A 22,974-nucleotide genomic window follows, 5' to 3' on the forward strand; every position below is an offset into this window, starting at 1 on the left:
CGTATGTGGACCTTTAAGAGCGCTTTTTAAAAGCGCTGTCGTTGCTAAATGAGATATTTTAAAGTGCAGCCTATAATTTCAGCCTCCCAGATCGACCTGTAATATTTTCGACCTGTAATATATTTTCAACCTGTAATATATTTTCAACCTGTAATATTTTCGACCAGTAATATATTTTCGACGATATATTTTCAACCATAGGTAGGACTATATATATACTAATATAATACCATTATAATATCCAAAATTATATATATACATCATTATGTCAATCAAACTAAATCTCTAACATCAACAATATTATACTTCAAATATTAATTGGCAACAATATGAACAAAGTTAGTAACCATATATTCTGGAGTACTATAATATTCTCTTCAAATCGACACAAATCCTACTACATGAATAGCTGATGAATATAAAATTGACACAATTCCTCTTTGATTTCTTCCAACTTAAGTTTCGGGTAAGAAGCAGCACGGAATTCGTCAAAGTACTACAGAATAAAAACATAATATGAATGATTTAGTTAAATGTAATAAATTATAAGAAGTTATCTAATTAAGTTATAAATCCATACCGTGATTGGAATCTCTAATTGATTCATTTGAAGGATTTCTTTCATAAACCTCAAAACAAAGTATCCGCAGTCTGAACTGTTCCGCTGTATCGGACACTACATAGAAAAACAAATAAGAAATTATAGTTGTCTTGTTTTATCAAGTAGCATAAATATTATAAGCAAAATTATGAAAAATAATGTACCTGCATTTTGATCCAAGTAATGTTGTTTGATTTAGTCCGGGATACCTGTGCGTCTCGTTGACTTCGGAACACTTGTATTGATCTAACAAAAATATAAAAGCATATATTTAGATCAATCTCACAAATAATTAAATATATAAATATACAAGAATATTTAGAACGATCCCAGTTACAAATCAATAATTTCCTTCATAGCCGGATAATTGCTCCACTCACCATCTACCGAATTCAGAAAATATACAACTTCTCTTATCGGGTTGATAGCAAGCAACAACTAGTGTGCTCTATAAATTAAAACAATAGGTTATATAAAAATTTTGCTACGCAAAAGAAACAAAGATTAAATAAACCAAGAATGAGAAACTAACCCTACTGGTCGGGTATTATACGCCCAAAGAATCAGACTTTCTGTATTGCCGGATGACATGAATCTATCGACTAAGCGCTGTCTAACTGATTCCGGTTCCGAATCAATTGTCATTCCGCTGCAATGGGCGGAAGACACGAAACGGAATCTGTTTGACAATGCAGTCCCGCGCAACACTCTGTCATGCAACAACCTTAAATAAAAACATTATAAACATATTAGCGGATGAGTGAAAAACATAATAAACATAATGTGTAAATAAATTGTTCGACTAATTAAATAATATATCGGATGAGTGAATATTACCGGATGTACGAGTGCATATTAGCGACGCCTAGTTGTTCTTGCGTAAAAATCTCTTCCAAGTCATCTATTGCAATATGTGAAATGAATTCAACACCAAAGATACCTTCCTCCATATTGATTTGACGGAGAGCACCTTCCTTCAAATCGGACATATCAACAAGTGTTCCGAGCCTCGTCCGATATCGAGGAAAAAAGCACCACCTTTTTTTGCCGCTTGCTTCGGAGGACCCTTAGGCGGTACGCTACGAACGACCTGTGTCACTTGTTGTGACTCCCGAGCAGATGCCTAAAAATCAAATAACGATCGATAAAATATAAAATCATGGAGTTTTACATTCAAATTATATATTAACACCTTAAATGTACCTCTTTTAGTGATGCAACAGACTCCTCCTCCTGTAAAATCCCTTTGCCCTTAATTGCGGGTTTTGTAGGAGCAGTCTAAAATTAAAATGTAAAAAATAATTAACGTAACGGTGCAAAATTGACATTCGAAAACTAAATGATTCATTTTGAATATACCTCATCACCAATGATAATGAGCTCCGAGGGCCATGCAACAAATGACCCTATTGCATCTCGCAGCAATGTCGTCTCTGAGACCATGTCAGGTACCGGTAGCACCGCATCATGATCTAATACAACATCCACCGATACTTTCAGGTGTCCATCCGGGAGCGGTCTATGGTGAAATAAATCTCCCACAGTGTTGTGCACTTTTCCCTTGCCAACTAGGCGATAAGACGGTGACGATAAGTATAGTTGGCAAAAAGAAATGCCCTAAACCAATAGTAAATATAAAGTCATTATCGTTAATAAAATAGAACAATTTGTAAGGAAAAGAAATTTATAACTACCTTGGGAAGTTTTCTTTGACAGTTGAAACTAGCTTTATCACTAGTTTCTTTCACCGATGCAGTATTGCACTTTTCTCTCATATACATATCTTTATCTCTTTGCAATTCAGAGACTTGTGCTTGCAATTCCTGCAATTTTTGCAACACTTCTTCATTTGAAGGATTTCTTCTCCTAGGATGCTTGTAAAAAGAGGTTGGAGTCACACCATGACCCTTACCCCTCACCCGACCGGGATACTCAGGAGCATCTAGTGCTCTACTAAGTATGCTCCTATCATCCTGGTCCTCACCGGTGGACACCGATTGCGACAATGTCTCCTGTAATTCATTTACATTTCAATAATTATTAGTGGAGATAAAAAATCATTTATATATTAAAAAACATTTGATTTAATTAAAGACACAGTATTATACTTACACATTCAGCATAAACTCTCTGAACATCGGGATCGACAGCTCGATTCTTGCCCACACGAGCTTCCTTCCACAACACATGTTCAGGAAGTGAAATTTCCTCACTTTTAGACTCCTCTAACTATGCATTGACACAAATGATAAAATCGTCAAATAAAACACATTTAGACAATTAATTAAAACGCATTTCTATTTACTTACAATTTTATCCTCTAAGCGTGCATATCCCAAACGCCCTTTTTTGTATGGATACGCGGGTTTGGATGCTCTCGCACTATTCGTGGCACTCCTTTTTCGAAAATCTTCATCTCTTTGATTTACAAACTCAACCCAATCTTTTTCATCAATGAAGATCTCATACTTTTTTGGCCGTCCCGGTGCCTCTTCAAGAAAGTTTCCATCTTTATCCTTAAGATAGGTGTTTGTCAAAAAAGCTTTCCACCCTCTATATCTTTTCCCGGCCAAACTAAGTATGTAGTGTCTACGATCATCTGGTATGTCAAAAGTCCTCTATAAAAAACATACGCATAGTGTGTTAGTATAAGTAATTTAAACAATTTATCGTCAAGATAATAACAACAACCATATATGATATATACCTGAAGCTCGTCCCAAATCGCTTTTTTTTTCGCATCCAACTCTTCGCTTTTGAGATTCCATTTAGCTACGGAGACTGGAATATGCATACGAACAAGTGTACCAATATAGTTTGTCAACTTTGCAGAATTAGGACCAATTGGTTGGTTTTCAGAATTCCATTCCAAATGGTATACTAATCCTTGGTCTCTATGTCGTACGATTCCCTTCATAATGGTGATGCCTCGTGCAACTTCTTTTGCTTCAGTATCAGGTGGAGCATTTGCACCCAGAGCATCTCTTTCTTGAGCATCTCTTTCTTGTGAGTTTTCTTGTGAGTTTTCAGGTGGAGCATCTCTATCCGGAGCCATTGAACCTGTATCAAACAAATTAAAGCACATTAGTACACTATTAATAAGCTAACAATCTATACAAGTCAATGGAAGTCAAACCATGCATGTACAAGTAAATCGGGAAATTCTATCGGTACAAATCAAAATAAGCGTCAAAAAAGAAAGTTGTCGGAATTGAACGAAATTTACACGGCTATGGTAAAATGTCCCCACGGACTCAAAAATAAAGTCGGTTTTCCGAAATTCAGACCCTAAGCCCGACTTTTGATTACGGGCAGAAGCAAAACCGATAGAAAAACAGTCCCGAAATGTAAAGATAAGTGCATGAGCAGCTCCGGAATCGTCAAAATAGTATAGTTACATGTAAAGAAGTCGACAAACGGATACATGGTTCAAAAGTTATGTACAAAACGAGAATATGCACCAAAATTGAATAAGTACTATACTATTGAATAAAACAATTGGTACAAATTGAATAAAGCAAATTAGTCGGAATATGTATACTATTACCTTTATCACTAACGTCTCTTTCTTTTCTTGGTAGGATTGTGTTCTACGCGTCTCTTAACAACGTGGACGGTTGGATTGATCCAAATACCCTCATTATGATCATTTCTAGTACAAGATTCATTCTCATTTTGATCGTTTCTTGTACAAGATTCAATGCCAACACCAATATCACCTTGATCTTCAATGTTTTCATCAACTATTTTGTTAGATAAAAGCACTATAGACCATTTCGTACTTGTCGGATCATTGACATAGAACACTTGTTTAGTTTGAGAGGCTAGAATGAAAGGCTCATCTTTGTACCCTACCCTATTGAGATCCACTTGCAAAAATCCTGACTTATCCATTCGTATGCCACTATTATTTTCAACTCACTTGCAACCAAATACAGGAATCTGAAACTTCGCGTAATCAAACACCAAAATGCGCTCGATAACCCCAAAATATGACAAATTTGCAAATTTCGGATTTAAGTCATTCGCACTTGATATGTGCATTGCTTCAGCTACCAAGGTAACACCACTATTTTGCATAGTACTTTTATCATCCTGTTCTTTGGTATAAAATGTGTATCCATTAATTGCGTATGCGCTATAAGAAAGCACAATTACACTTGGACCATAGGCTAAACATCTCAACCTTTATGTTACTGAAGCAGGATCTGAACGATACTTTGAATAAATATGATCCCTAAACCACGGTATGAAACTTCGATTGTGCTCTCGTACTATCCAGCTCTCATTTCTATTTGGATTTAAATCTCGGAGAACAACCTTGTGCATTTCAACATACGACTCAACCTCAATCTCATTGTGCAGAACATACAAGTGCGCTTGATCCCGTTCGACCATTGATACTGTCACAACTTTATTTCCAATTAGCCTTTTTCCTTCTTTTTTTTCGACAATATGAGATTTGGGGAGTCCAATTGATTGAACATTTGACAGATATTCAGTACAAAACTCAACCGCTTCTTCAACAACGTATCGTTCGGCAATACAACCCTCCGGTCGACTTCTGTTTTTCACGTACCCTTTTAATATTTTCATATAACGTTCAGCAGGGTACATCCATCTCATATAAGCTGGTCCGCACAATTGTGTCTCTTTCACAAGATGAACGACTAGATGAACCATTATGTCAAAAAACGAGGGAAGAAAATACATTTCAAGATCACATAAAGTAACAACTATCTCTTTTTGCAATGTTGGTAAGATCGCGGGATCGACCACCTTACTGCAAATAGACCTGAAGAAGAAACACAGCTTAGTTATTGCGCTTCTTACTTTTTCTGGCAGAATAGAACGTATACCTATTGGTAAAAAATGTTCCATTATAACATGGCAATCATGCGTCTTCAAACTCTTTAACTTGAGGTCTTTCATGGACACAAGTCTTCTAATATCTGAAGAGTAGCCTTCTGGAACTTTAACTTCACTGAGGAACTTACACAATGTTTTCTTCTCCTTTCTAGATAGAGTGTAAACAGCAGGTGGCAGATATGTTCGTCTTCCTTTCGTCACGGGTCCCAATTCAGTTCTCATTCCCATGTTTACCATGTCCTTCCTTATGTTAAGGCCATCCTTAGACTTTCCTTGTATATTGAGTAACGTACCTATGACGCTGTCAAATACATTTTTTTCAATATGCATAACATCCAGGAAATGTCTTACGTACAACGACTTCCAATATGGAAGTTCAAAAAAAATTGACTTCTTCTTCCACCCACCCTTGACAAGTGAATGTGCAAAAGGCTTGCCAAACTGAGTGCTCATATCTTTCACCTTTTCAAAAATTTGATCACCTGACAAAAAAGGCGGGGCTGTACCATGTTCGGCCTTTCCATTGAATGCTTTTCTCCACCCACGGTAGTGATGATTAGAATTTAAGAATCTACGATGGTCGAGAAAGACATTCTTCTGACAAAGCTCCAATCGTGTCGTATCGGTTTCGTCTTCACAAACAGGACACGCCTTTTGACCTTTATTGCTGTACCCGGATAGATTTCCGTATGCTGGAAAATCATTAATTGTTCCAAACAACATCGCCCTCAAGTTGAAACTTTCCTTCCTATACCCATCGTAAACCTCCACACCGTTCTCCCACAAAAACTTTAAATCTTCGATTAAGGGTGCCAAGTATACGTCTATGTCATTCCCTGGTTGTTTAGGCCCAGAAATTAGCATAGATAACATCATGTACTTACGCTTCATACATAGCCACGGAGGTAGGTTATAAATCATAAGAATCACAGGCCATGTGCTATGCGAGATACTTTGAATACCATGCGGGTTCATTCCATCAGTAGACAATGACAACCGAAGGTTTCTTGCTTCTTTTCCAAATTCAGGATAATCAGTATCAACTTTCATCCATTGTGGTGAGTCTGCCGGATGTCGCAACTTTCCATCAATAATTCTTTCATCTGCATGCCAAGTCAAGTGTCTTGAATCGGTCTCACTACGATACATGCGTCTAAATCTCAGAATTATAGGAAAATACCATAAGACTTTAGCAGGAGATAACTTTTTCTTATATCGAGGGGCACCACATTTAGGACACTCATTCAACGCTGCATACTCGTTTCGAAACAAAACGCAATCGTTTGGACATGTATGTATCTTATCATAGCTCATGCCAATAGAGGACAACATCTTTTTGGCTTCATACGTTCGATTGGGAAGAACATTATCCTTTGGTAGCATATCTTTCATAAGGGCTAATAACTCTGTGAAACTTTTATCCGACCATCCAGTGTCCGCCTTTAAGTTGTACAACTTTAACACCGCAGACAATCTTGTGAATTTTGAACAACCATCATACAATGGTTTCTCTGCATCGCTTACCAACCTCTCAAACATTTTGGGACAATCCTCAAGATCTTCTTCAAGCGCTTCTGCAATCTCTTCGACTCGATCGCACTCGTATGTGTCTGTGCAATCGTCGTTTGAAGCATACTTCCTATTACAACTCGACTCAGCATTCCCGTTACTTTTCTCACCATGCATTGTCCAACATGTATAACTTCTATCAATTCCAAACCGTAGTAAATGGGATGTCAACTTATTCCCGTCAACCTTACCCCCATAACAGCAACCCAAGCAAGGACACGGCATTCGAAGCGGGTCTTCGGAGTGCGCAACCGCAAACTCAACGAATTCCTATACCCCTTTCTCGTACTCTTTCGACAATCGGTTTGAATTCATCCATGTCTTATCCATGTCTTAATTAAGCTAAACAAATGCTTCTTGGTTTCTCTATCAGGTACTAAGGAATTCTGTCAAGATAATAAATAGCTATCATCATAATAGAATACCTAATCAGAATACCTAATCAGAATACCCGATTTCTTAAAGAAGACATTACCTTATTTCAAGGTAATATAAGTCCACAAACCAAAAAACTGGTTGAGAGACACTAAATTGATATTAAATAGAACCATAAACAATAAACTATAAGCAGAAAATAACAAACTATAAGCAAGAAGAAAGGGATAGTAACCTGAGTTAGACTTTATGTGGGAGATAGGTAGGTTTGAATCAGCGTTGTACAAGTAGAAACCAGAGACTTCAAAGTAACTGTAAAATTAAACACACACACTACAATGATTAAGAAACTATATGCAAACTGTAGCACAAACTACAATGATTAAGAATAGATTAATATTATTTTGACATACATTTTTATATTAGCAAAAGAATAACTAATTACCTTTAGAGAAATTCAGAAACTTCTGGAACCACACACCGTAAGCTAATCTGATGTCTCTAGTGATATTCTTTTAAAAAATCTTTAATATCCCCTGAAAAATAATCATAACCCAGATGTTATAGCAATTCTAGATACATAGTACCGCAAGGTAAATCAAAGTTTAACAACTACTTAGAAACCGGGGCAGCAACTACGCATGTCAAAACAACGTCGTGAAAACGACCACAAATCATAGTCGAGTCATACAAATGGAGAAATCAAGGTGGAGCAATTATATCTCATGAGAAAACAACAATTTAGCATGTATTTTCATAACGGGGCAGCATTGATGTCTAACAAAATAAAGAGGAAAATACACTCAACTCCCTTTAGATTTAGCTAAATAACACAAACATCTTCTTTAACTTTCAAAATATAATAACCGTCCTCTATCGTGATATCGTGTTATTTAGAGAAATCGGAAGAATTAACTTATGTGAGTGATGGAGAGTTGAGCCTGTATCCAGAAGAAGAAGCAAGCAATAGAAGCATAGTGAAGGAACTGACTTACAATCAAAGGAGAGTGGGATTTGATTTGGATATAATGACAAAGATATATCAGGCTATGATTATTTGTTGATAAGATATATTAGACTTGTCAAACATTGGACATGGTAAACTATACCATTATGATGAATCATAAGCCAAAGATACATAGAAAAAACTATTTGCTTGCTATCATACTTTTAGAGTAAACTATACCATTATCACTTCAGGATCAAATAAGATAGCAACACAAAAACAAATTTCTACATTACAGAAATTATGAACAGAAGCAGAACCAGAAACTATTTGCTTGATATCATACTTTTAGAGTAAACTATACCATTATCTCTCATACATGTTTCAAAGTATTCTCACAATTTGCTCTTAAAATAGTGGGAAGACTTTACCTGAACAGAAGCAGAACTGGACTTTGATTTTGACCAAGAAAAACCCTAAAATCCCACAAGACTTTGATTCTGAGAGAAGCAGCAAGAAGACGACGACGGCGGCTAGTTGAGACGACGACGGAGGGACGGAGGAGGGGCTGATACCACGGCGGAGGGAGTGAGAGCGAGGAAGCAGAGAGTACGTGAGCGAGGAAGAAGAAGAAGATGTACGGAGGAGTTTTGGGTTTTTGAAAATAGCGTGTTTTAGTTTTATGAAAATTTTAAAAAGGGCTACCAGAGCGCTTTTCAGAAGCGCTTTCATATGCCCCTTTATACCAGCGCTTTATTACTAAAAGCGCTTTCGTACCCACCCCCTATAAGAGCGCTTTCAAAAGCGCTTTCATACCCACCCCCTATAAGAGCGCTTTTAGAAAGCGCTTTCATACCCACCCCCTATAAGAGCGCTTTTAGAAAGCGCTTTCATACCCACCCCCTATAAGAGCGCTTTTAGAAAGCGCTTTCATTACCCCCCCCCTATAAGAGCGCTTTTCTAGCGTGATTTTTAATTTTGTTTTTAGCCAAACCTACCAGAGCGCTTTTGGGCAAAAGCGCTTTCGTAGGTGTGCTGTTAAAAGCCAAATTTGGCGTAGTGGTAGATGCATCTACAGAACATATGAAACGTTACGTAGTTCTGTAGATGTACCTACGGAAGAAACTCGATTTTTTTGTAATAGAAGGTACTTCTGTAGATGCATCTACGAAAGAGTTCCTTACGTTATGTGCACATATGCTGAAGCGGTAAAGCGGCAAGCAAAAAGTAATAGGTATTATTTATTACCGGGTTTAACATCAAATCTAGAGCCCGGTGACAATGTAGAGATATTTGTAGCTTTTGGGCGTGGATTGTCTGTTAAGGTGACAGCTGGCTATCTAATATATGACCATTCAGTTACTACAGAAACTGAGCCAACTAACATGAATATGGAGCCATCTCAGGAAGACAAATTGCAACCATCACCTAATGCAAAAATGGAGCTATCACCAAATTTGAGAAGGGATCCATCTCAGAAGGTAAATAAAAACAAAGATATCTTTACAAAACTTGCGAAAAGAACGAGACAGTGTTTGTGCTTGAACTAATGTAGAAGTTTCAACAAATTTTGATTCGGCATACATTTGTCCTCATATGGTACTATCTTTGTTGTATGTGTTTTGCAATATTTTTCTGGGAGTGAGACTAATTGTACTATTTTATATACAGAGAGGAGACTTCATGCCGTTATTGTTTGTTTCAATCAATATCCTTCAGAAACTCTTGTTAAAAGTTCAGTTCTCTATATTCCTAACCCCGCCATTGCTTGATTTGTTGATTCTTGCTTTCTCTTCTCTTCATATTGTTGTTTGGCACCTTCGAAGCTGCTGGCAGAATTGCATTTATTTTCCTGTCTACTCACTATCGGTTTTCTCATGTCTTTTGAGAGAGAAATCATTGTGTTTCATAGAAAGACAAGGAAAGGAGATAATATATAACTGTGAAGAGTTATCAACATCATTTACATCATCCCTCGTCATCTTCCATCCCCTCAACTTTTCATATCCAACAAATTTGAGTTTCACCAAAGATGGGAAAAATGATTCAGATAAAAGAGGCTCTTCATAATATATGAATTCCAAGTCATGAAGGTAATATATACTTAATGACTTAAGAAACGGGAGATGCTCCATTGGTGGGAGATACTTCATATATGGACATTGACATAGAGAGACTTGAACAATATTTGTGAGTAAAGAAAACCAATTTTTAAAAAATGGCACTATTATATTGTCCCCCACCTCCAATTTTCTAAATTTAGATATCTCAAATTGTCAAATTGATTAATTTTTAAAATTTTCAATATTGAAATGTCTCAAATTGATTAATTTTGAGATATCTTTTGTAGAAAATTCAACTTCTTTACACCCCTCCAACCCTCCAATATCAGTGTTTGTAAGAAAACAACACTACTTATGGAATAGAAAAGACTTTCCAATCCTTCGCAATACCGTAAAAAGTAGATATCTTAAGTGCTTCAATTTTCCAATTGAATCACACAACTTCCTTAAAGAACAATGTGATAGCTTCAATACACGCAAGTTTTTGAATTTTGAAATGACAAACAATTCCTTCTCATTCCAACTCTCTGAAAAGTTAGACTCTCTGAAAAGTTAGACAGCAAAATTAAAGATCGTGTCCTACTTGCATCCAATGACTCCATCAAACTAATAGCATCACTTTTCAACATAACATGCATGGGACTTCGTACAGGTACTTTTGTTGCACTATCCAAATAACAACAGTCACTTCTGGATAATTGCAAGATCATGTACTAAATCATGCATTTTGAAACTGCGTATATCACCAAGACGGTCAGTTTCAGCATCTTGGAAAAAAGAATTCATGAAGAAAATCTTCACGATTTGATTACCAGTGTCTTCCATGAGTTGCTTTTCATCTCGACATTCGAGATAACCTTGTGCCTTCCATAGTTGAATCAACTCTTCCTTTATTTCCCAATCTTTAGGATATAAAGAACAGTAAGCAAAAGATTGTCGTAGTTGAGGAGACAGGTTTTGGTAACTCCATTTCAACACAGGCATAATGCTTTCTTCATCATCAGATGATTTCCAAAAATCAACTTCAAAATTATCATTCCATTCTCTTTCTTCACTTTTACCCTGTAACAGGCCTCCTAATGTTCTGATTGCTAGCGGAACATCACGACATTTTTCAGCTATCTTCTTGCCAATTGTTGTCATTTCAAGAGACACTCTCAATTCCTTTACTCGATGATCCAATTAATACACACATGTAATAATCCAGGAGTCACCTATGGCCACACCTTTCAGATTGATTGCAGCTACATTTCCATCAGCATTCATGCATATATAGATCACAACAGCTAGATAGTTGCCATGACACAAACACAAAAGCATCAATCTTAGCGGTGCATTTTAATCATATCAAAATCATAAACATCCTTCAACTAAGTGACAATGTGACATAGTACTGGTAAGTTTTGAAACCACATTAGACATTGTCACTTCAACAATTGCATATTTCTTCAAGCGCAGTTCACCCTTCAACAATAGCATCAGTACCATGTTTATCAATAGACAGTGTGCTGACACATTCTATATTTGGTGCACAACAGTATTGAAATATGCACGATTTTATTGTAAAATCCAAGCTGATCGATCATTCTATATTATTCAACTATTTGAATCAACCTTTGTAAGTTGTGTTCTTATCTCTTTGCTTAATGATTTCTATCACTTGATCAACTTTAGAATGATTTATGATTAGTTGGTTGAATGGAAGTTTAATCTTTAAATGTTTGAGTTTAAGAATCCTTTTGTCTTTAGACTAGGAATACTCATTGACTCAATGATGCTTGAAGACAATATATACTTTCTATTCTTAATGCTTAAATATAATACATTTCATAACTGAAACTATTACGCAAATGACTAGAATTAGCTATGAATTCATCTCCCAAGTTGTTCCTCAAAGAAGCACATTCATGGAATTGAATTGTGGAGATCTCAAGAGAGCTCTATATTAGGACAATAGGCTTGCCTTGCCGATAAAAAATTGTTGAGAATTCAATTCTGGTTCAAGCATAAACATTCTCCCACTTTCTTTGCAAGTTTTGTAAAGATTTTTCTATTTGTTTTCGGTAATGGTTCCATTTTTATTTTAGGTGATGGTTGTAGTGCCACTTCAGCTGATGGCCCCGTTCTCGCATTAGGTGATGGTTGCACTTCCACTTCTTGTAATGACTCTATTTTTGTGTCGGTCAATGGGTCCACCTCCATAATATTTGATGGCTCAATTTCAATACCATTTGAAGGATCATATATTAGATACACAGTTGTCTCCTTAACAATCAATCCATTCCCAATAGCTATAACAATCTCCACATTGTCACCAACTCCTAAATTTAATACCATGCTTTGCCAATCTTCATCATTAAACGACATAACGGTGTCTTGTTTGTAAATATGGATAGTGAAGTTTGTGTAATTAATGATCAAGACACTAATGAGACATTCGGTTCCCAAGTTTTCAGGTGTTGATGAATAAAGAACACACAAAGTTATTCCTTTCATGCAACAACCACCACTATCCCCAGGCACTTGAAAAAGTACCGAAGATCCTTCACCTTTATACGTTAACCAAAAAGGATAATTGTCACTTGGAAGGAACGAATCACTAGAATCGGTTGCTAATCCCTGTATCATGAACATATACTTAGTTATTTATGTAATTCTAATTATGCTCTTCAAAAGGACATTTCCTGCAGTTTATTGTGTCAAAATCTCAAAATAGTGTAATAGAAAAATATTAAATGAAACTGATCAATTAAAACATGCAATATAGTTCCTTTCATATATCTCCTTACCACTTTCCTACAACTCATCTATTACATTAACAATTATAATAGCAGATATATGTTTGTCTACAAATTCTCTCTGGGTGGTGGGTTATATGGCCTTATCAATCTGTATGAAAGAGTTTTCATTAACTAGCTCTACTTGCACATTACTATTACTTGTATTCACTTCTTTGAAGAGTGTCTGATGATATATAAGGCCTAGTATCAACATCTTAAAAAAAATTGTTGAGCTAGTGGTTTGTATTGTGCAGTTAGAAGATCCATTATATCATTCACAACAAAATATAATTTTCTTATTTTGTTCCTCTTTCTCCATTTATAACCAAAGGATTAAGCCCGAGTATAACTTCAATAGTTATTCAGCTATCCATCTAAAGTTAAGCATGTGGTATGCGTATAAATAAGCTAAAAATTGTGATAAATATAGATATTAACAAATAAATGCAATGAAGATAAAGCTAAAGAACAATGAGATATAATAAGGATCTAAAAAGTTACTTCACTTCTATGTTAAATGTCTGGCCTTAAGATTTATGTTTGTTTCTCAGATTGATATTTGAATAAATTTGTATATTTAGGAATCTTTTACCACTTCAAGATGAAAATGAAAATGGAAAGTAATTCCATGTTCTCGTAAGTAGTGATAAATATCAAAGAAGGTGGGAGGTCAGAGAAGGAACCTGTGATAAGCTCTTCTCAAGAGTATCCATGACAATGTGGCAGCTTCCGATTCCAATCAAAACAGATCTCAAGGAAAGATCTGAAATTTGTGATGCATGTGATGTTCCCAGTTCAGTAAGACCTGCACCATATAGATCATCAAGAAGTTTTCGGAATTCTTCTTTCAGTTGAACCTCTGAATCAAATTGTACAGAAAAACTTCTTAGTTTTGAACAGCTGCTAAGTATTTCTGATTGATAGACCAAACCCAAATTACTAGTCTCTAAGTTCAGGGAAATAAGAGACATTGACAAGCCACCAAAAGGAGGAACGTGAGTTAAGGAATCCATTGTTGGTGACATCCAAGACCTAATGAGGGATGGAAAAACATCACGTGATAATCCTTTGTATCCACATAGGGATATAAATCCAATACTTTTTAATCGTAGTATTGAATGGGGAACTTCTTTTACGGATGTATCTTTTGCAATCAGTGTTGTCAAGGATTCCATCTGCCCCACGTCTTCTTCCAACTTGTCAATCTTTGAACAACCGGAAAGGATGAGAGTTTTCACTGATGTCAGTTGATATATCTCTCTGGGGAGATTGCTAAGGCTTGTACAGTCCTTCAAGTTTATCAAAAGAAGATTCTTGAGATCTCCAATGGATGAGTGCACCTTGGATAAATTTCGACAATCCTTCATAATGAGATTTTCTAGGTTCGGCAAGTTTGAAAAGTCAGGGGTTCTTTTTAAGTACTTAGAATGACTGAGATTGATAATTTTTAGCTTCTGCAACAACTACAAGAAAATAAAAGTTCTGAATAAAATTTAGAGGATAAGATGCAAAATGAAACAGTGGCAAGAATAACTATTTCCATTATCCATTAATTTGAAAAGGAAAAACTCTAGTGATGTGTACCTGAGGCTTCTTCCAAACTTGGGTGAGATTACTGTGTTTTAAGTCCATAGCAACTAGATTTTTCTGATTAAAGTTTTCTGGCGTGTATTTTAAAGGAAACCCTTGCCAAGAAAGCCATCTCAGGTGCTTCGGAAAACACTCATAATCTCCAATGAGTTGCACATGATCAAGTTGCAACAATCTCAATCTCTTCATTTTCTCAAAAGCAATAGTATCGAAGCAAAGGCTACTGGTCATTTGCAACTTTATAACCAATCCTTCAATGGCTTTTGTTCCCTATGACACAAATGACATAAAAAGGAAACCTTCATTTTCAGTAACCAAAAAGTAACAAGTACAGCGTGAGTTGTTTCATATGTAAAATGACATAATTCTCATGAACTAACTTCTCCAAAAACACAAGTTGTTACATGAAGACACATGACTGAAAATTTTAGTATATTAGATTTTTAACATGGACAGAAAACCTAATGTACAAAGCAATAGATAGGAAGACCTAAGCCTAAGCTGTATATAGGAGAAGAGAAGAGTGACACACATAAACTGTTCTTATATTGCTTTTTAACAAAGACCGACACATGTCAGATAATGAATCCCACTATTTTTCGGCCAATTGGTTTTTTATATTTTTACAGATTATGAAAGATGATAAAAAAATTCAAAATGCAATGTAACGAAGTTCTTACGGTATGGTCAGTCAATACATCAACTACATCCTCATGACACCACAATCGACTACGCTTCTCAGGCTCTTCAGGTGAACTTTCACGGACAATTTCTCTACCCATGTCTCGTAGCAAAGAATGCATGCCAAGCTTATTATTCTTTTCAACTTTTATGAGGCTTCTTTCTATCAGCACTGTTATTCCAATATCAGCATGAAGTCCACAACCATTTAGTATCTCTGTAACATAAGCTTTGTCCTTATCGATAAAGAAACAACACACATCAAGAAATATATCCTTTTCCATGCGATCCTCTAAACCATCGAAGCTTATTTTTAGTTTCTCATGTATTTCATCATTGGGAATCTTTTCTAGCTTTGATAATACACTTTTCCAGTCTTGTTTTCTCCTCTTGAACAAATAAGATCCAAGGACTTCAAGAGCTAATGGTAGTCCACCACAATAGGAAACTACATCTCCTGAGAGACTAAAGAAACCTTCAGTTGGACTCGCCTCCCTAAACGCATGCCGACTGAAAAGCTCAAGGGACTCCCGTGCATTCAATCCTTCCGCTTCATAAATAAAGTCAACTCCAAGAAAATCAAGTAGACGCACATCTCTTGTTGTGATGATTATTATACTTCCCGGACCAATCCCATTTCGACTTCCACATAATGCATTTAATTGCTCACGCGTACTCACATCATCGAGTACAACAAGCACTTGTTTCGTGCAAAGTCTTTCATTGATCATAGCTTTTCCCCACTCAACATTATGCACCTTTATATTTCTTGTTTTGAGGATATCTGAAAGAAGTTGTTCTTGTAAATCGATTCGCCCCCTATCTCTCTCCCAAACTTCTCTAATACTAGCAAGGAAGCTCTGATCTTCAAATTCAGAATAGAGTTTATTGTAGACAACTTTAGCAATGGTGCTTTTCCCAATCCCTCCCATTCCCCAAATCCCTGCTAAACAAACTCCTCTTGTATTCTGTCTTAAAAACCGAATCAACTGTTCCGCACGGGATTCTAGCCCAACTGGAAAATCTGGGACAGGTAAGTATCTTTTGTCTAGTTTTCTCAAAACATGGGCCACAATTTCCTTCACAACAATGCTTTCATTACTGCAACAATAAATCTTTTTCAAAAGACAAAAATGGTAATCAATAATGAAAGGTTAAAAGCTTAAAACATACTGCTTAGATCTCAAATATAAGCGAACAAGAACTTTTTTCAGAGGTGTTCGTGCTGCAGATGTATAATCATAATACGAGTAATTACGAAAATAGACATAGACAAATATATTATACCTATAATTCTTCATATCCCAACCAGCCAAATGAGAAGCATCAGTGAGTGCTTTATTTCGTGAATCATAAAAGGGAGATACCAAATCATGTGGGAGGCTATTGGAAGGTTGTGCAACAGTTTTGTCAGCATATTGACGTATATCCGAAGGGGTAATACCGCAAAATACAGGCATAACAAGCTGATGACCCATAGCGTGGCATTGCATGATTAGTTCGAGTTCATCAAGACACCAATTAGAATCAACGTAGTTTTGGGAGAAAACAACGATGGATATCTGAGAGCCTTGAATTGCTCGCACTAATTCTGGTCTAAGTTTCTTTCCCTTTTGAAGATTGTGGTCGTCAAGAAAAGCGTTGATTCCAGTGTTTGAGAGTGCTGCATAGAGGTGAGAAACGAAATTGGCACGAGTGTCTTTTCCTCTGAAATTGATGAAAACGTCGTAGATCCATTGGGATCCGGAACTTGGAGAGGAAGGAGGGGCGACAAAAGGAAGATGAGACATGGATGAGTAGTTATGAGAGAAGAAAATGGGGATACTGGTGATGGATGATGAAGAGCACGTAAAAGTCAACGCTCAACTCTGTTGAAAACACCTACAATTGGTGTGTCACTAAAACATTCCGGTGGTATATCTACTTAGGGAAAGTTACTGGGAGTAATTTAAAATTAGATGGGTGTTAATGTAATTTTAATACATGGTTAGTGTATTTTTCCAAAAAAATTGGTATAGTTTTATAATTTTGGGTAGGAGAAGAGATGCAAATTGGTATAGTTGGTGCTTACTTTTCTCGGTGCTCTCACGTTAACGTGAAAAATCACAATTATCTTTAACATTTAGAAATGTATCTTTTAATAGACTTTTTTTCACGCACTCTTCAGTATAAATTGATGAGAAACTCGTATTTTGTCAAAATTTGATATGGAGATTCATCTCCGAATGTGTATGAGGTCAATCCAGAGATGCATCTCCGTAAATACTACTAATTCACAATTTAGTGGGTGGTACAGAGATGCATCCCCGAACGCGTTTAATACATTAATTTGAGCTAAAACCTTCCTTCTACCTCCTTCATTTTCTGATAACTCACTCAACCATAAAAAAATCCAAGTATTGGTAATTTTCCTCAGCCATTCAAGCTTCTCATCCAATCAAACTTCTCACTGTATTCTACTTCATTTGCTACAAAGGTTTAGGGATGGCAAGCAGATCCGAACCCGCGGGGCCCACCCGCAACTGAACCCGAGTCAACGGGTGAAAACCCGAATTGACTGGATTTGGGTTCGGGTTCGGGTGCCACCCGATATTTCGGGTGCGGGTTTGGGTAATATGAAACCCGCACCCGAAATCACACCCGCTTATATATATATATATATATATATATATATATATATATATATATATATATATATATATATATATATATTTAATTATATTATACATATAAAATATTGTGGAAAGTTGTAAGAAAATTGAAGGAAAAATGTATTTTGTTGCTGGTTCGGGTTTGGGTGAAAAAACTCGAACCCAACGGGTGTGGGCGTGGGTGTTGTTTTGCCACCCGAATAGGCTTTGGGTTTGGGTTCGGATTCGAGTGGAGATTTCGGGTGCGGGTATGGGTAGTGTGAAACCCGCACCCGACCCGACCCGACATGTTGTTATCCCTACAAAGGTTCTCACTCCACTCAAGCTTCTCATTCACAACTTAAATTTGATAAGTTTTTCAAAATTCATTCCTTTTTTATGTTTCAAATAACATTTTAGGAAACATAAAATGTTTAAGCTACATTAGGTAGTGTGCAATCGAAATAGGTAGCATAAATGGACATGCATTTAAATTTGTTTGGAGTTTTGGGAAGCAATGAAGTTTCTTCCATTTTTGCAAAGTCGGAGCTTTGTCTGGAGATACATCTCATGATTCTTTCTGAACTAATTTTGGGAGATGTATCTCTGAATTTAAGCCTTCCAGAATTTTGGTTGCATTTTTTATTTGACTATTTGGTTTTAATGCGTGTGCAATGGCTGAAAACAATCCTGACAGAATTAGGCTCGGTCGTGTGTCCCAAACCGCATTTGTACGACATGAGAGGGACGCTAGCAGGACCATGGGGCCATAATTTGATGAAATCTCATTTGATGGTTTACAATGTCGAGGTCCTCACCCATATGGTTCTACTTCTCGTTGCCTTATGTCTCATGCCTCAACTTCACGGGGCCACGAGTCCCTAGATGATGAAGCAACACCTAAAGCCCCTGAAGCCCAGGAGGAACCCGCTGATGATGCCTCTTTAGAGAGTTATCCAGGAGGCCGATATGACACCTCCTTAATTCATATCATGGAGACCATGTTGTTAGGCATGTTTGGGAAGGAGAAGCATATTTATTTACTTTTGCAATACATTTGTTTTAAGCTAATTAAATCGTAATTGATGGTGATATTGTTTTTATATGTACAATAGCGTATATGTTTAAAACTGGTAAACCATGACAAGAAGATATTGGAGTTGGTATAGGCCGACGTTTATTAGTTCAGGGATGTTATGTGGTATTTTGGTCTTGTCGTTTCATGTGTTGTTGCATACATGACCATACACCATGGCATGAAGGCGACATTTGTAGAGAGATTACATTCAAAGATGTCATCTTTCAACCTTTCTATTGGCGAGATGAACATCTCTCTAGATGACGTCACGTGCCCCCTGCATCTTTCCATCGGGGGAAAATTACTAGGCCACGAAAGGCTCGGTTGAGAGGAATCCAGTGAGATGCTAGTTATATATTTGGGCTAGCTGACACCAGACTGCTAGATTTAAATTTTCATAATTCATTTGTTACAATTATTATTAATATTGTATCTAAACCATTTTCAAGGATGAATCATCTTCCACTTCTCTCGCATCACTTGGTGGGAAGTTGTGCCTACCTACACAAGGATTGGCCACGTGTTGCCGCATTTACTCCATATAGAGGAAATAATGCAATCGAGCCATTTAGAGTATATCTTGACCGTCATGTACCAGATGACATTGCCTTCCGCCCATAAGGCGACTATTGCGAGACGTCTCATCTGGATGCCATCTCCTTATATTCTAGATGGTTGGCATGTGGGTCAGATATGATGTATCCTTATATGCCCGAGCGAGTGATGCATCATTTTTGCTATTTGCATATTATTCCAAGACCCCCTTTAAGTATGATCCTTCAACCATCAGAATGTCTGCCGCGAACTCATAATGAGCTCTTTGGTTTCATCAACGCCTATCAAAACGCTCTAAATGCATGCCGCAAACTTATAGTGAGCTCTCCGACCGTATCAACGCTCATCAAAGCGCTCTGAACGCTTGCCACAAACTCATAGTAAACTCTCTGGTCGCATCAACGACCATCAAAATAGTTTAAATGTTCGCCACAAACTCAAAAGAGGTACCCGATCAGGTCAACACCCAAGAGGGCGCCCCAAAATGTTCAGCGTAAATTTGGCAGAACACTCTGACACCTTTCCTCAGAATGGTTCCTAACTCATATTTGTAATACTATATGACAGGTGACTCTGTCCACAACTAAAACTCTCCGACATGTTGCGACCCTATCAACAAGAAGACCTCCACTAGAGGTTTCGTCTATGCTCGACTGAAAAACTAGAAAAAATCCAAAGACCTATTGGGGGCAACAAACTCTAGTAAACACATCATGTACATCCCAGATTTAAGAAATAGAGAATGGATCTCCTCTTGCTCAGAATCAAAACCATCTCGACCCTCTGAGAAGAAGAGTAACACGCACTTAAGTGCATCTCCCCTAAAGGGCTTCACACTTGGGCGACTTATGTACATCCGGGATGCATATCCTGGAGTGGAGCTCAAATCGTCGAAATACTTTAGCGTCCCACCCTTTACAGGCCTCACGCTTAGGGGGCTTATGTATATTCGGGACGTACATCCCAGGTAATCTACCAAGACAACCCATAAACTTAAGCTTTTTCGCCTTACCATGCCTCACGCTTGAGGGGATTATATACATTAGGGATGTATGTCTCGGGCAATCTACCAATTCGTCCATATCCGAATTGATCTTACACCTCAAGATGGGTTCAAGATAACCATTGTAACACCTTAATTTCCCCGGCATTTATTAATATAAAATCAGAGTAAATTGTTTAGATAATAAACATGCAATTAGGATGTCACACTTCTCAAAACATATTAAATTTGCTCAATCATTTAAATAGATACATAACACATTATGCGTGAACCAAAACAAAAATTCATAGTTCTTAACTTCTTATTTTATTACGCAGCAGAAAAGATTCGCATAATGTTATCAAAATAATCTACATCCAGCATGAACAACATTTATTCAAATAATACGAAGTTCAAAAGACTCCAAACAATCATCAAAGGAAATAAGAGTCACTAAGCATTCAACCCCCCCCCAGTGTTACGTATCAGAGCACGACCCGGCTCGACATAAGGAACAGGAAGATCAACATATTCTAAGCTACTCTAAAGCGCACTAATAATCTATACTTGCACGTTACCTACGTGGAGGCAACATTCAAACAGAAGGGGTGAGATATCATAACAATATAAGGAAGCGTATGATAATAAGTATATGAAAAATAAAGTTATACACATTTCACCAACTTCACAAAAGCATCATCATCATCCATCATCAAGTAAAATACAAATATTCAACGACAAACAACTCATCATCATCATCAATAGTTATACAAACATTCGACAACAAAAAACTCATAATAACATTATTAGTTATAAAAATATGCATCGCCAAACATTTCCTCATCATTCTCGTGAAAATGTAATGAGACTGACATCGATGCAAATGCATGTGGTGTTAATAGGGAATACACCATCATCATAAAATTTCCAATAAATAGAGGCATCAACAAGGTATACACCTTCATCACAAATTGCACTCAATCCACACAATGGGATTGATGCCATCTTAGATTTTGAATCCAGGTCATCGTAAATTGCCAATCCAGGTCATCGTAGTTTGCCAATCCAGATCATCACAAATTCAATGTATGTGACACAACATGCAACACAACAATAACAATTATGCAACCACAAGGCATAAGCCTTCAACAAACGCCAATAGAGGCCATCACTTCATCGTCATAACAACATCAATTCATCATGTTATTCATACCTCATCATAGACTTCATATTACACACATCATCATAACATCATCAATTCATAATATTTATCATAATAACAACCAACATCATAGTACACAAGTCAAGTAACGACATAACACGGTTAATTCAACTTCTTAAGAAAAGTATATTTATTGTTAATTCATCACAAGGCATCATTATATCATCATAAGGAAAATACACATCATCATATCAATAACATCGTATCGTCATAAGAAAAACACAATTCATGTTGCACTATGACATGGTTACGTCAAATCGTAACAAAGGGCATACCTCCTATGTTAACACTACATAATTCATCATTAATCCTAATACAAGCACTAGGAAATTACATTTTAGGAATCATTTTATTCAATCATGGTATAGTTCATTACATTAGCTTTCCAACGCTTCAAATGAGAGTTAAATCAGAGTTACGGTCGCGAAGATATGTCTAAAACAATTTTTATAAAACTATGTTTCGGTTTCGTAACAATATGTGTCGACACAAACCCTCATGTGTCGACTCATAATTCAAAATTTTGATTTTCCAACACAGCATGTATCGACTGATGCTCATATGTGTCGACTCCAATATATTCCAATTTTTGTTTTTAGAAAAATGCACAGTATGTGTCGATACATACTGCTTTGTGTCGACTCATAATAGAATTTTTTAAGACAAGAATCGACACATCAGCTTATGTATCGACATATATAACTTTCAAACTTCTGTTTTTATAAAACTTCTGTTTTTATAAAACTTCTGTACCTAACATGTGTCGACTCATGTTACGAAAAATTCCCCAAATTACATTCAGAAACCCTGTTCAGACTATGGACGAGATGCTAGTACATCCGAGATGTACGTATATGGCGGTCAAATAGCGGCAGGTGGATCCGAGATACTCTTCCTAGATGTACAGTGCGTCTGCATGTCTAAAATTTTTTGAGGACATTTTTGGATTAGAGGTGTGTTTCAGGAAAAGAAATTCCCTTTCTTGTTTAGTGCGTATGGATGTCTATTTATTTCTTAGACCACGTGTCACAAA

The 22,974-nt window shown here is 36.7% G+C and overlaps 3 protein-coding genes and 1 pseudogene across 3 annotated transcripts; all 4 read right to left on the bottom strand.

The window, feature by feature from the left end:
- Nucleotides 1-291: 291 nt before the first annotated feature.
- On the bottom strand, nucleotides 292-4,741 carry LOC131616386 (uncharacterized). Its single transcript, XM_058887705.1, has 13 exons — nucleotides 4,149-4,741; nucleotides 3,309-3,661; nucleotides 2,911-3,219; nucleotides 2,714-2,830; nucleotides 2,296-2,613; nucleotides 1,961-2,218; nucleotides 1,805-1,879; nucleotides 1,439-1,724; nucleotides 1,134-1,325; nucleotides 982-1,049; nucleotides 766-847; nucleotides 581-676; nucleotides 292-496 (listed from the first exon to the last, which is right to left on the bottom strand). Exons 2-8 carry the CDS (start codon nucleotides 3,654-3,656, stop codon nucleotides 1,578-1,580), a joined length of 1,572 nt encoding a protein of 523 aa, XP_058743688.1. The 5' UTR covers nucleotides 3,657-3,661; nucleotides 4,149-4,741; the 3' UTR covers nucleotides 292-496; nucleotides 581-676; nucleotides 766-847; nucleotides 982-1,049; nucleotides 1,134-1,325; nucleotides 1,439-1,577.
- A 48-nt stretch (nucleotides 4,742-4,789) lies between these two features.
- LOC131616385 (uncharacterized) lies at nucleotides 4,790-7,931 on the bottom strand. The gene is made up of 2 exons (XM_058887704.1): nucleotides 7,860-7,931; nucleotides 4,790-7,726 (listed from the first exon to the last, which is right to left on the bottom strand). The coding sequence occupies exon 2, from the start codon at nucleotides 7,262-7,264 to the stop codon at nucleotides 4,790-4,792; it is 2,475 nt and encodes an 824-aa protein (XP_058743687.1). The 5' UTR covers nucleotides 7,265-7,726; nucleotides 7,860-7,931.
- Nucleotides 7,932-9,390: 1,459 nt separating this feature from the next.
- LOC131616388 (putative disease resistance protein RGA4) lies at nucleotides 9,391-11,566 on the bottom strand (annotated as a pseudogene).
- On the bottom strand, nucleotides 11,267-17,401 carry LOC131616379 (disease resistance protein RUN1-like). The gene is made up of 5 exons (XM_058887695.1): nucleotides 16,762-17,401; nucleotides 15,474-16,575; nucleotides 14,788-15,063; nucleotides 13,887-14,666; nucleotides 11,267-13,042 (listed from the first exon to the last, which is right to left on the bottom strand). Exons 1-5 carry the CDS (start codon nucleotides 17,262-17,264, stop codon nucleotides 12,413-12,415), a joined length of 3,291 nt encoding a protein of 1,096 aa, XP_058743678.1. The 5' UTR covers nucleotides 17,265-17,401; the 3' UTR covers nucleotides 11,267-12,412.
- Nucleotides 17,402-22,974: the final 5,573 nt, after the last annotated feature.

The sequence above is a fragment of the Vicia villosa genome, linkage group LG7, assembly GCF_029867415.1.
Source record: "Vicia villosa cultivar HV-30 ecotype Madison, WI linkage group LG7, Vvil1.0, whole genome shotgun sequence".
In the NCBI taxonomy this organism is placed as follows: domain Eukaryota; kingdom Viridiplantae; phylum Streptophyta; class Magnoliopsida; order Fabales; family Fabaceae; genus Vicia; species Vicia villosa.